At 47.1% G+C, this 13,642-nt stretch overlaps 1 protein-coding gene across 2 annotated transcripts in view; it reads left to right on the forward strand.

Annotated features, from left to right (window-relative positions):
* The window catches only part of PDE4B (phosphodiesterase 4B), a 176,866-nt gene that overhangs the window by 26,991 nt on the left and 136,233 nt on the right, over positions 1–13,642 (forward strand). Inside the window, exon 1 of one of the 2 annotated variants that reach the window (XM_058029814.1) lies at positions 11,176–11,450. The exons of the other annotated variant lie outside the window; for it this stretch is intronic. Coding sequence (XP_057885797.1) covers positions 11,215–11,450 — 236 coding nt within the window. The 5' untranslated portion in view covers positions 11,176–11,214. Of the gene's footprint in view, positions 1–11,175; positions 11,451–13,642 lie in introns of those variants that run through there. 2 annotated transcript variants of the gene reach the window in all.

A 13,642-nucleotide genomic window follows, 5' to 3' on the forward strand; every position in this document is an offset into this window, starting at 1 on the left:
CAGGAATTAAAATTATGGTTATTTCAAAATCACTTGTTGTCCACAACTTGTATTTTGTTGTTGCCACCTAATCTTTTAATTCCTTTCCATTTATTGAATTCATTGAATTTTACTCCAAATACTCCACATAACATCCCCTTTTTGTGTGAGTTGCAAGGTGATCCCAATAATTTTATCAAGGATGAGCCTGTTAGTTCAGAGCTGCAGGGTTTTGCCTGGAGATGAAAGTGGTTGGAAACAGAAGCACACAAAAAAAAAGGCTTTAAATGATTCAATTTTAATTATACACCTCAATCCTGAGTGCAAAAAGACAGCTTGGGATGTGTGTGGAAGGGGAAGAAATGAGTCACTGTTAATCAGCAGAAGACAACGAAGCTTCTGAAATATTTTCTTCAAACTTCACCCTCGCTAGCAGAGAAAATAAATGAAAATTATGGAAATAGAGTTGATGGAAAAGCTGAATCAGACACGAAGTTGACAGGATTTTCTGACTAATGATAACTCATCTCCAGGGAAAGAGCAAACCCCGTTTGTTTTCACCTGCACAACCCGCTGGGCCCGGCTGCTGCAGGGCATCCATCCCTGGGGTGAGCTGAGCTCTGCAGCCCTCCCAGCCCAAACCCTCCCGTGGCTCCAGCATCAGAGTTGTGTTCTTCATCAGTTTTTGGTCGGTTTTGTTCCTTTTTCTGTTGTTTTTATTCAGAATTTGATTGGTTCCGTTCAGTTTTTGGTTGGTTTTGTTCCTTTTTTTTGGTTGGCTTAGTTCAGTTTTTGGTTGGCTTAGTTCAGTTTTTGGTTGGCTCAGTTCAGTTTTTGGTTGCTTTAGTTCAGTTTTTGGTTGGCTCAGTTCAGTTTTTGGTTGGTTTAGTTCAGTTTTTGGTTGGTTTAGTTCAGTTTTTGGTTGGTGTTGTTTCGAATTGGATTGGTCTTCTTCTGCTTTTTAACTGAAAAAAAAAACTTGGTTACTTCAGTTTTTTAACTGAAAAACTGTTTTTTTCTGTTCAGGATTTGGCTGGTTTTGTCCAGTTTTTGGTTGGCTTAGTTCAGTTTTTGGTTGGTTTTATTCCTAATTTGATTGGTTTTGTTTAGGTTTTGATTGGTTTTCTTCAGTTTTTTAACTGAAAAAACCTGATTACTTCAGTTTTTGAACTGAAAAACTGTTTATTTTAGTTCAGGATTTGGCTGGTTTTGTCCAGTTTTTGGTTGGTTTAGTTCAGTTTTTGATTATTTTCCTTCTGTTTTTTATTTGTTTAGTTCAGTTTTTGGTTGGCTTAGTTCAATTGTTTGTTGGTTTAGTTCAGGTTTTTTGTTGGTTTTGTTCCTAATTTGATTGGTTTTGTTTAGGTTTTGGTTGATTTTCTTCAGCTTTTTAACTGAAAAAAACCCTGGTTACTTCAGTTTTTTAACTGAAAAACTGGTTATTTTAGTTCAGGATTTATTTGGTTTAGTTCAGTTTTTGGTTGGTTTAGCTCAGTTTTTTGTTATTTTCCTTCAGTTTTTTATTTGTTTAGTTCAGTTTTTGGTTGGCTTAGTTCAGTTTTTGGTTGGCTTAGTTCAGTTGTTGGTTGGCTTAGTTCAGTTGCTGGTTGGTTTAGTTCAGTTTTTTGTTGGTTTAGTTTAGGTTTTGGTTGGTTTTGTTTAGGTTTTGGTTGATTTTCTTCAGTTTTTTAACAGAAAGAAACTGATTGCTTCAGTTTCTAAACTGAAAAACTGGTTATTTTTGTTCAGGATTTGGCTGGTTTTGTCCAGTTTTTGGTTGGTTTAGTTCAGTTTTGGTTATTTTCCTTCAGTTTTTGGTTGGTTTCGTTCAGTTTTTGGTTGTTTTCCTTCAGTTTTTGGTCGGTTTTGTTCAGTTTTTGGTTGTTTTCCTTCAGTTTTTGGTTGGTTTAGTTCAGTTTTTGGTTGTTTTCCTTCAGTTTTTGGTTGGTTTCATTCAGTTTTTAGTTTGTAACACCTGAGGACACGGTCAGTGGTGGACATGGAGGTGGTGCTGGCTGATGGTCAGACTTGCTGATCCTAAAGGTCTTTCCCAACCTTAATGCTTCTGTGATTCCATGATTTTGTGATTTCCCAGCAAAACTCCCCAAAATCCACCTATAAATCCCACTTTTAAACACTTGTGGCCAAGTTGCTCCCTGAGTTTCCCAAATTCCTCTTGGTCCACCTGGCCCTGGGAGGCTGCGATGCCTTTGGACCTTTCCTGATGTGTTTTCAGTACCTCCATCTGGAATATTTCCAGCTCTCCCTTTCGTAAAGAGCAATTCCCTGCTGGAATATTTGGAGCAGAGGCCTGGAGACCCCTGGGAATGTCCCTGGGAGGAAGCAGAAGGATTGGGAATGCAGGATTGTCCCGTGCTGCTGCCTCACCCCAGCTCCAGGGGCTTTTACCCAGCGCAGGAGACCTTAATCACTTTAAAAAATCATGGAATTTTTGTTTTTCTTGGCCAGCCCCAGCCACCCCTCCCTGACCCTGTTTCTGCTGGCAGTGGCACCGAGCTGCTCTCGAGGAGTTCTGGCTGTGGATTGATTCCTTTAATTAAGCCATAATGGACAAAGCGTCGCGGGGATTCTGTCAGCAGAGCAAATCCTGCCCTTTCCCAGCTCCAAAACGCGAGGCACTGGCAGAGCTGGGAGCTGTTGGGCAGGGAACGTTGGGGGTTTTGCCTGGAATTCCTTAGGGAAAAATAGCTGTAAAAAAATCCACTTTATAAACCTGATTCTGGTTAATCCGAGGGAGCTGATAAGGGGGAGATGAGCTGAGACGCAAAGAAATAAAATAACTGGAATGAAACTGGGATTATTTCTGTAAATCAACTGAAATTGAGGGAAATACACAACTTTGGATGAAAGGTGTAATTTTCTGTTCCTCAGCCATTGTGGGACCAATATCAGAGAAATTTGTGGGCTGGTGAAGATGATTTCAGTCCTTTTGTGGCAAGGAAGAGGAGGGTGCTCCAAAATTCCTTTTTTGTCCTTTTTTTGGGCAGTTTTCCATGGGAATCCATGGCAGGATGCAAAAATGGCCAGGCAAAGTGGGTGTCTGGATTAGATCCAGGGGATTATTTGGGAGCACCAAGAAGTGACAGAGCAATATTTTGGATTTCTTTTCCGTATTTGTCGTTGTATTAAAAACTGAGGGAATTGTTTGGGTTGGAAAAGCTTCTGAGGTCATCAAATCCATCCGTGTCCCCAAGTGCCACATCCACACAGAGCTTTTAAATCCCACCAGAAATGGAGATTCCACCCCTGCCCTGGGCTGGAAAAGCCTTTCCAGGAGGGAATATTCCCTGCTCCATCTCTGTATTTAACACAAAACCTTTTCTCATCAAGATATACAAAATTTTTAGAGTTTTCCCATCAGCTTGTCCTTTCTCTGGAGTCACCCTAGAGGTCTCTGCCTGTGAGGAATAAACTGATTTTTTTTGATAATACATTACAAATACCTTCTGTAATCTATAGCTGTGAAATGAGGAAATAATCACAATTAATACAGACTGCTCTGACATATGGGATTACTCACTCTGGATATATAGAAGGCATTTCAGTGTTCTCTGGGAATAAATCAGGCACAATCCCAAGTTGCTAAGCAAATTCCCTTCTTACATCACACCCTGGTGGCTTATATAATTTGATAATAAAATCTAAATGATATAAATTTATAATGAACTTATAAATATCAATTTATTCCCAGTTACTAGGAGGGAACAGGAGAAATACCTGTAAGAAAAAAGGGGCATCACAGCGTGGTATGAAGTTGTATTTTTTGGCAGATAAATTGTGTTTTGTGGGGGATTTAATATGGAAAAAACTGTTCCAAATCCAGTTTAGGACAAATGGGAAGGGAAAGGCACCAGGTTTGCTGTTCTCCCCAAACCCTGCATGCGTGTGCTGAATGCAAATAATTTCCTGTGCCAGGGAACGCCTTGGAAAGCTCAGCTCAAACAGAGGCAGGGCCTGCCTGACATGGGGGGTTAATTCAGGGTGAGCAGATGAGCACCCAGCCACTCCCAGGGAATATTTCCTAAAGATGCAATTGATCTTTTGGGACTCATCTGGAAATTATTCTTGGTTTTCTTAGCCTTGTTGAGATTCTGGGTGTTTTAATACTGGAAAACTTATGGTTTTGTTCAGCTTTTGGTTGGTTTAGTTCAGCTTTTGGTTGGTTTAATTCAACTTTTGGTTGGTTTAGTTCAGTTTTTGGTTGATTTCCCAACCAAAAATTCCCTTCCCAAAAATTCCAGGCTCCCCAAATCTGTGGGAATTGAATGGAGATCCAGACTGGATAATTTCAAACTATCTTTGATATCTTTGACAATTTGATAATTTCAAATTATCTTTTTTTATTAGATATAAAACAACCTCATCTCTCAACAGGAATCTAAATAACAGTGGATTGTTATTAATTTTTTTGCCTCTCTAACGTGGGGAATTTGTCATTTAAACCTGTAATTAGGGATGGATTCCTGCTTCTCTTGCTGCTGGAAACTTTCAGGGAAGGAGAAGGAAAAGCCTTAAACATGTAATTTATTTCCAGTTTTCTGTTGTGGAGCCATCTTTTAGCAGCTCAGCCTGTGAGGCAGCAGATGCAAAGGCAGGTGGTTTTGGGGGAGATTTTTTCCTTAAAAATTGACCAGCTGAACACCATGAAACCTTCTGCTTTTGGGCTGGAAAGATTTTCCTGGGATTTGTTCAGCCTTCTGTTAAAAGGAGATGATGAGTGAGGGTTGAAGATTTTTTTATTGTATAGAATTTCAGACTGGTTTGAGTTGGAAGGGATTTTTAGGATCTTCTCATGTCATGCCATGGGCAGGGACACCTTCCCCTATGCCAGGGTGCTCCAAGCCTTGTCCAGCCTGGCCTTGGACACTGCCAGGGATGCAGGGACATCCCCTTTGTCTCTGGGAAACATCAGCATCCCCACAGATCAAGGGATGATGCTCCCCAAAATGTCTTTGCTGTTCCATTTTTGTCCTGTTAAACCCTGGCTTTGGTTTGGGTGTTCTGGAGATGTGGCTGATCCAGTGCAGCTCAAATCCCAGTGGTGAATTTCAGTTTTCAGTTTTCAGGTGAAAGCACCTTTTTAATCCCCAGGGTTGGGTGGGGTGGTTAAAATGACAATGTGGTGTTTAGGTCGGGCCTGGAAGCAGATTTGAGAGAGCTGAAGTGAAACTGGGACTGGGATGGAGTGGAATTAACCAGGACTGGTCTAGTTCTGGAATTAGTGGCAGTCACCTGGGATGGGCACAGGGCATCTCTTGGATGTGATGGAAGGGAAATAAGGGAAAATATGGGTTCTATTTTGTATCACTTCCTCTCATGTCAGCCCCTTCCCTGCTCCTCCCCTTTCTTTTCCCTTTTTCTCCACTCCTGTTGTGTCTCCAGAGCTGCTCCATCCCTGCAGAGGTCCCACAAACAAAGGGGTCTGTACACAAAGGGTTCTGTGTGGGTCCCCACCACAGAGGGTTCTGTGCCACAGACACATCCTTCCCTGCAGTCCCTTGCATTTCCTGGGGATGTTTTCCAGCTTTTCACAGAGCTGCTCCCAGCTCCCCTTTCCCCATCCCTGCCTCCTTCCCCTCTCTTTGCTCACAGCCACTGCTCTCCCTCCAAGCCTCGCTGTCATTCCTTGTCCTGACGTTTCAATCCCCTTCCAGTTCCGCATGCCAGCCTCATTCCCTGCCTTCTCCTCTCCTGGCTGCTCTCCTCCTCCAGCTCCCAGCTCCTTGATGTTTTCCCTGTCTTGCTGCAGACATTTCTCCCTCTGATCCTTTTTCTCCGTCTCTGCCTGTCTCCTCTGCCGGGGTTGCTGTGATTTATTCCTGGTGCTGCCTCATCCTGGCAGCTCCAGCTGCTGCCTCAGGGGCTGAGCTCAGGATCACATCCCTGTCACTGCTGTGACATTTCCACCACAGATTTATTCTGTGCTCTGCTGCTGGCTCTGTAACCCAGTTATTTTCCAGTACAAATGACAATTCTTGTAATTCTCTGCGCTTTCATTCCTTATTTTTTTTTATCTCCAGTCTCTGTGTTGGTTTAGTCCAAGAAGAAGTTGTTATTTTGTAGGGTTTTCTCCTGCCTTAGCTAGGTTTGCTTTTCCTCAAAATCTCATTTTCCCACCCTTTCCCAAACCCAGACATTCCTCCCTTCCTTTTATTTCCTACGGGGAAAGAGCTTTGGCTGATCTCCCTGCCTCCTCTCCAGGCTCATGTTCATCTCTCCCAGAGCTAATGGAGCTGGTTGGCTCCTGGAATTTCTCTCCTGGAATTCCATCGTGGATCCTTTCCCAACCCATTTGGCAGAAATCCACCTTAAGTAGGGATGGTGCTGTGAGATCCCATCATGTCCTGGCCCAATAATGGGCTTTTTTCCCATCAAATGTGGTCTAATTTTAGTCTAAAAGGGATTTTAAGGGGTTGAATCCTCCCTTGAGCATCCTCAGCTTTTCTAAATGTTTGGAATTGTCCATCTCTCCTGACCTTTCCAATCCTGGGCCTGATTTAAGCCAAGGAAATGCTGCTGTGTATGGGGGACCTTCCAAGTAATTCCAGAACTAATGAAGGAACAGCCCCTGTTGCTGTAGGAGCACATGGATATTCCATGGATTAAATAAAAATTTCTGAGCAGCAATCAAAACACACAGAGGGGATCTGTGATTTTTATTTTATAAAGAAAAAATCTTAATTTTCAGATTGTTTGGAAGTTTAATAAAGATTTTATTTTTCCTGTTAAAGGGGGAATTCTATCAGCCAGGATTTCTGGAAAGGAGACTTTGTACTTGATTAAAAATATGTTTTCCCCTGGGTTCCCTTGCTTGGAAAAAGAAGCCCAAGTAGCAGCAGCAAAGCACAGTCCCTTGAAATAATTTCTGTAATTAATTTGCTGTGGGGCTGGTGGAACCTTTTTGGGATGCCCTGGGGATGGATGGAACAGGGGCTGGAGTAAGAGAGGGGAATTCCTGACTGTTTTTATCTAAATGTGCTCTGAGGAAGAATTTTCCAATTGCTCTGCCCCTGGCAGAAAGTGCTGTGAGAAGTCAGCTGAAAGCTTTTCCTTTGCTACTGGAGCCTGTAGGACACTCCAGAATTGCCTTTCCCTGGTGTTTTACTGCATCCTGGCTATCAGCACTGGGAACAGGTGAATAATGGTGCTGCTGAGGAAGAAAGATGTGTTCTTGTTGCTTAGCAATTGCTCTCAGCACACTCAGGATCAGCTTTTGATGAGGAGTTGCAGGCTTGGAAATGTTGTTTCCCACCCTATCAGTTATTTTAATCAAATATATTGAAACTTCAGCACTTCCAGACTCTTCAGCGAGTTGGGAAGCGGGGATGGAATCTCACCCAAATGCACTTAAACTTCTGAAAGTTTCCTTAATTGTCCTTTTTCTTCCAAGCGGTCTCATTTTCCTGCCAGGCACTTTCCTTCAATCATCTTTTCCGCCTCCTCAACAATTCCTTCATATTTCTGCTCCCTGTTGTGATGGAATTGTTATCTTGGGTGCAGACAGCAATGTGTGGGGATGGACAGAGCAGTGCAGGGTGTTCTGGGCTCTTCAGGGAATCGTTTTCATTTGCAAACCAGGGTCAGTCCAAGCTTGGGATGCACAGATGGGAAACAGCCCTGGGAGAAGGGTTGGGGGTGATGGTGGGTGAGACTGGGCTGGATCTGCCCTGCTCAGGCGAGGCCCCACCTGCAGAGCTGCCCCAGCCCTGGGGACAACATCAGCAGCACCTGGAGAGAGCCCAGAGGAACCCATGGAGCTGCTGCAGGGCTGGAGCCCCTCTGGAGCCAGGCTGGGACACCTGGGGGTGCTCACCTGGAGAGGAGAAGGATCCAGGGAGAGCCCAGAGCCCCTGGCAGGGCCTGAAGGGGCTCCAGGAGAGCTGCAGAGGGGCTGGGGACAGGGATGGAGGGACAGCACACAGGGAATGGCTGGAAGCTGGAAGAGGGTAGATTGAGATGGGATAGTGGGAAGGAACTCCTGGCTGGGCTGGAATTCCCAGATTTGCTGTGGGTGCCCCTGGATCCCTGCAGTGCCCAAGGCCAGACTGGATGGGGCTGGAGCAGCCTGGGACAGTGGAAGGTGTCCCTGCCATGGCAGGGGTGGCACTGGGTGGGATTTCAGTTCCCTTCCCACCCAAACCATTCCCAGATTCCATGACCCCCAGAAGCTCTGCTGCCCTGGGTGCTCTCTATTCCCTGCAAACACAGGGAGTTCCTGCCAGGACTTTCAGATCCCAGCTTTCCTGGAGTTAGCTCCAGTGTCTGCTTCTCACTTCCTCTTGGCTCATCCTGGAGTGAAGCAGCGTGTCTGGCCAGAATTCCAAGCTGTAAATCCCTGGAGAATTTGTGTCTGGCCAGAATTCCAAGCTGTAAATCCCTGGAGAACTGGGAGATGTTGGCTGCAGGGTCCTGTGTGTGTGGAACACCAGGAGCTGGCATTGTGAGGAGTGGGAGCTGGAAGTCCAGGAGAGCTCTGCTGGGACCTTTCCCAGGGAATTTTGTCAGGGAAATGTGGATCTATTGGCACCAGGAGCTGGAAGGTGCTGGAAACATCTCCTGTGCTCAGGATCAGCCTCCAAAGTGCTCCAGGCCAGCTGAGCTTGGAGAAGCTCTGGCATTCCGATGGATGGCACTTTGTGTTCCCTCTCCTGCTTCCCCCAGGGAATGGAGCCTTTCTTCCTCCCCTCTCCCTCCTCATCTGCTCCATTCTCTGGCATCTCTGCCCATCTCAGCACAGGACCTTGGCCAGGGGGCTGCCAGTTCATTACTGATTTATGGATGGCCAAAGGATGGGAAGCACTTCCTTAATGGGCACTTTGGAAAACAGTTTTATTGCTTTTGAAATGGGATTTCCCTCTGCTCTCCCTGCCCTTTGAAAAGCTTTAGGGAAGGGCATGGAAATTTCTCCAACAGCAGCTGTATCCTCACAAACTCCCTCCAACATCTCATTAGAGTTAGAAAGTTCACTTTTACTTCTGTTTGGAATTCCATTGTTTATCTCTCTTGGAAATTTCATTTTATATTTCTGTTAGGAATCCTATTTTTTATGTCTGTTTGGAGTTCCATTTTTTTGTTGTTTCTGTTTGGAATTCCAGGTTTCTTTCTGGTAGGAATTCCAGCTCCAAAGCATGTGTGTGGATTTGATTCCCCCTTCAGCTCCCGGGCTCCCCTTGGTCTGTCCCTGCCTGTCAGTGGAGTAACAGATCCCAGCCTACCACACCAGAATTCCTAAATCATCCAATATATCCCCCTTGTGCTGCTGCCTGAAGCTCTCAGGATTCAATCCCACTGCAGTTCCAGTGCCCTCAGCGAGGCTTGGGCAGATATTTTGGTTTATTTTGGTTTTTGATAACTGGGATAGGGCACAGGGCAGGCGGGGTGGGGTGTCTGGGAACTCCTCTCCAGGGAAGTTCTCTATGATGAGGCTTTGCTGGAAGCTGAGGAAGGCACGCTCGTGTTCCTGGCAGGAGTTTTGGGATATTTGATGGAAAACCCACTGGGCAGGGATTTGCTGTAATTGATGCCTGCATGGTACAACCAGAGTACTTTCCTTATGTGCTCTCCCTGAATCTTCCTCCTTTAAAAACATTTCTTATATTTGCACTTTTGGTCACCTTATTTTGACCAGTTTAAAAAGTCCCTCAGGGATTTATTGTGCTCTTACACTCCTTGTCTTTAACTTCCTTACCTGAATGTTGCTTTTTATCCTTGGAAAAGTAGAACTTGCTTTCATGGTGTTTCTATCAAGAGATAAAATTCCTGAGTTTTTTCTGTTTTAAATGCATAGACTCTAAAAATTACTGGAATTGGCAGGGAGCTGCCAGCTCCCCCATCCTTTGATTTGGCAGAGCTTGGACACTTTGGCTCTGCATCCCAGGACGGTGGAGCCTTTCCATGGAGCAGGAATTCCTGCAGAACAGAATCCCTTTGGTTTTGTTCCCTTTTAGCCTTTATCCCACTCTTAGCGCTCTCCCATCCCTCCCATAGCCGGGGAGCAGCATCGGGATGTTGGGCAGGTCCTCAAAATCTCCTGGGGCAGGGCAGGACAGAGTCCGGCTGCCAAAATAACCCCGAGCCGATGAGCGCGGCTGGGGTGGAGCCGGCGCCGTGCGGGCAAAACAATTCTCAAAGAGAGCCCGGCCTGGGAGCGCAGGGTGCGCCGTGCCCGGGGCTGGTCCTGAAATCCCAGCGCTGATCGCTCCTGGAGGGCGGGATGCTGGAGCAGAGCGCGATTCCCTGACTGATCCTGAAATCCCAGCCTTGATCGCTCCTGGAGGGCAGGATGCTGGAGCAGAGCGCGATTCCCTGACTGATCCTGAAATCTCTCCTGGAGGGCGGGATGCTGGAGCAGAGCGCGATTCCCTGACTGATCCTGAAATCCCAGCCTTGATCGCTCCTGGAGGGCGGGATGCTGGAGCAGAGCGCGATTCCCTGACTGATCCTGAAATCCCAGCCTTGATCGCTCCTGGAGGGCGGGATGCTGGAGCAGAGCGCGATTCCCTGACTGATCCTGAAATCCCAGCCTTGATCGCTCCTGGAGGGCAGGATGCTGGAGCAGAGCGCGATTCCCTGACTGATCCTGAAATCTCTCCTGGAGGGCGGGATGCTGGAGCAGAGCGCGATTCCCTGACTGATCCTGAAATCCCAGCCTTGATCGCTCCTGGAGGGCGGGATGCTGGAGCAGAGCGCGATTCCCTGACTGATCCTGAAATCCCAGCCTTGATCGCTCCTGGAGGGCGGGATGCTGGAGCAGAGCGCGATTCCCTGACTGATCCTGAAATCCCAGCGCTGCTCGCTCCTGGAGGGCGGGATGCTGGAGCAGAGCGCGATTCCCTGACTGATCCCTGAAATCCCAGCCCTGATCGCTCGGGGAGGGCGGGATGCTGGAGCAGAGCGCGATTCCCTGACTGATCCTGAAATCCCAGCTCTGATCGCTCCTGGAGGGCGGGATGCTGGAGCAGAGCGCGATTCCCTGACTGATCCCTGAAATCCCGCCGCTATTCCCGCTCGGGGAGGGCGGGATGCTGGAGCAGAGGCTGATGAATTTTTCATGAGCGGCCACAGCAGCAGCGGGAGCATCCTCGCAGGAGCAGCCGGGGCTGTGCGGCGGCGCTGGCGGATCCCGCGGCCGCTGCCCGGGCCGTGAGCGGGGCCAGCTCCGCGCCGGCCGCTCGGGGGATGCGCGGCCGTGGCCGCCGCTGAGCGCCCGCAGCGATGACGGCCAGGGAGCCTTCCCGGGAGCTCGCCACTCCCGAGGCCGAGGTGTACATCAGGACTTTCAAGGAGCAGATGCACCTGGAGCTGGAGCTGCCCAAGCTGCCCGGGAACAGACCCACGTCGCCAAAGATTTCTCCTCGCAGCTCGCCCAGGAACTCTCCCTGCTTTTTCAGAAAGTTGCTGGTGAATAAAAGCATCCGCCAGCGCCGTCGCTTCACGGTGGCGCACACATGGTAAGCACTGCCGGGTTTAATTAAACTGGGTTGAAACTGGGTTTGAAACCAGCGGAGCTGTGGTTTGGAGTGGGGAGAGGGAGCGCGGGTCCTCGGTGGGTTCTGCCGGCGGGGAATGGAGCAGAAAAGCAGCCGGGGGATGCCGAGTGCGGGGCCTCGGCCCTCGCTCGGCCGCCGTTCTCCGGGAGGAATCCAGCCCTTTATTCCCGGGAACAAAGGCAGCAGCCGGCAACTTTGCCAGGCGCCGTGTGCTCGTGTGGGAGAGCCCGGGGCTCCGCTGCAGAGCCCAGGAATTCATTTCATGACCCCTGAATGTATTTCGTAGCCCATTAGTGCATTTCAGAACCGATGGAATTATTTCAGAGCTCATGAGTTCATGACAGAGCCCAGGAATTCATCTCAGAGCCCGTGAATTGATTTCAGAGCCCAGGAATTCATCTCAGAGCCCATGAATTGATTTCAGAACCAGAAATTCATCTCAGAGCTCATGAATTCATTCCAGAACCCAGGAATTTGTGTCAGAGCCTATCAATTCGTTTCAGGACCTGTGAATTCATTTCAGAACGAGGCACTCATTTCTGAGCCCATCAGTTCATCTCAGAGCCCACCAATTCATTTCAGGCCCCATGAATTGATTCCAGGGCTCATTCCTGAGCCCATGGATTCATCTCAGTTCCCATGAATTAATCTCAGAACACATTTCAGAGCCCAGGAATTCATCTCAGAGCTCAGGAACTCAGAGCCTTCAGGGCACATTTTTTTCTTCTCTCTCTCAGCTCAGGGTGATTGGAGCAGGGCACTCTTGGAGCTAAATCCTGAAAAAGGCTTGGAGACAGTTTTTGCTGGCTACAAATCTCCCTCTTTTCCACCTTTTTTCCCATGGGAATCCTGTCTGGGAGGCTTCTTTTCCCTCCCCACAAATCTCTAACCCCAAACAGTCAATTTAGATGCCATTACAGCTGATTGGGGCTGCCTCTGAGGGTCATTTATCCTGCTTAAACCATAAACAGCCATCAACAGATGAAATAAAATCCAGGAAAATCCATGAGGATCTCACTGATTCATTTCCTAAATTTCCTCTTGCAGGATCCACCTTTTAAATCCCAAAATATGCACCAGTTGAGTGTGGGAATTGAACCAGAAAACTTTGAGTTATGTGAATTTTTTAATCCTTCCTCACACAGCCATAAATCCATTACTTTCCCATTCCTTTAGAATTCTGGAATCCTGCAGAATTCCTGCTTTTTTGTTTGTTGATTGGTTTTGGTTTGTTTTTTTCTTTAAATCCAAGCAGCAATAACAACCTCAATCTGGTTATGAGCTGCATCAGCTCCAGAGTGTTCGTGGGGATTTTAATTGCTCAGAGTCACTGGTGTTTGGGGTTTTTCACATTAATTCCCTGGAACATCTGTCATGGAGCTCATCTGGTCCCAGCAGCCTATCCAGGGAAATGAGGGAAAGATGCTCCAGCTGGGAATTAGGGAGCGGGATGGGACCAGGCTCAGCATCTGTGGTGTTCGGTGAAAAAAGAATTCAGATATTTCCTTTGGAGATGGAACTTGGATCAGCTCGTAAAGGAGGTGGGATCCCTCTAAATGGAAAGAAGGAAAGGTTTTCAACTCAATTTTTAGGTGATTTGGAGCTGTTTTAAGCTTAGATAAGAAAGAAATAAATGTAGAAATAAGAAAATCACTCTGAAAAGGTTCCAAAAAATGTTTGAGTGTGAGCACACCCTCAACACAAACCACACACCGAAGCCAGCTGAAATTTAATTTAAATATTTCAGTTAATTTTCAGTATTTCCCTGTGTTCCAGCATTTCCTTGCAGTGTCTGGAGGGTGTTCCCTGTGTGCTGTGGGGTCCAGCTGAGCCCCTGGATGTGCTGGGGAATTCTGGGGCTGGGGTGAGGGCACGGAGCAGCCTCACCTGTGCCCAGGCAAATGCCACTTACGTAAGGTGCCCTTTGTGGGGGCTGGGGAGGAATTGCCTCGGGAATAAACGGGCAGTGCCAAGCCAGGGAATCCATCTGTGCTGGATTTTATGGAATCTGTAACTTCTCCAGCCTCCTAACCAGAGAACTTCCTCACTCTGAGGGGGGTAAATCAGCATTTTCACCACATTGATGCCATTTTTTGGGGAATCTTCTGCTCCTTTTCCTGGTTTCCAGTTTTCTGCATTCCCTCATTCCTCTT

Source organism: Melospiza georgiana, chromosome 9, assembly GCF_028018845.1.
Source record: "Melospiza georgiana isolate bMelGeo1 chromosome 9, bMelGeo1.pri, whole genome shotgun sequence".
Taxonomy (NCBI): Eukaryota; Metazoa; Chordata; class Aves; order Passeriformes; family Passerellidae; genus Melospiza; species Melospiza georgiana.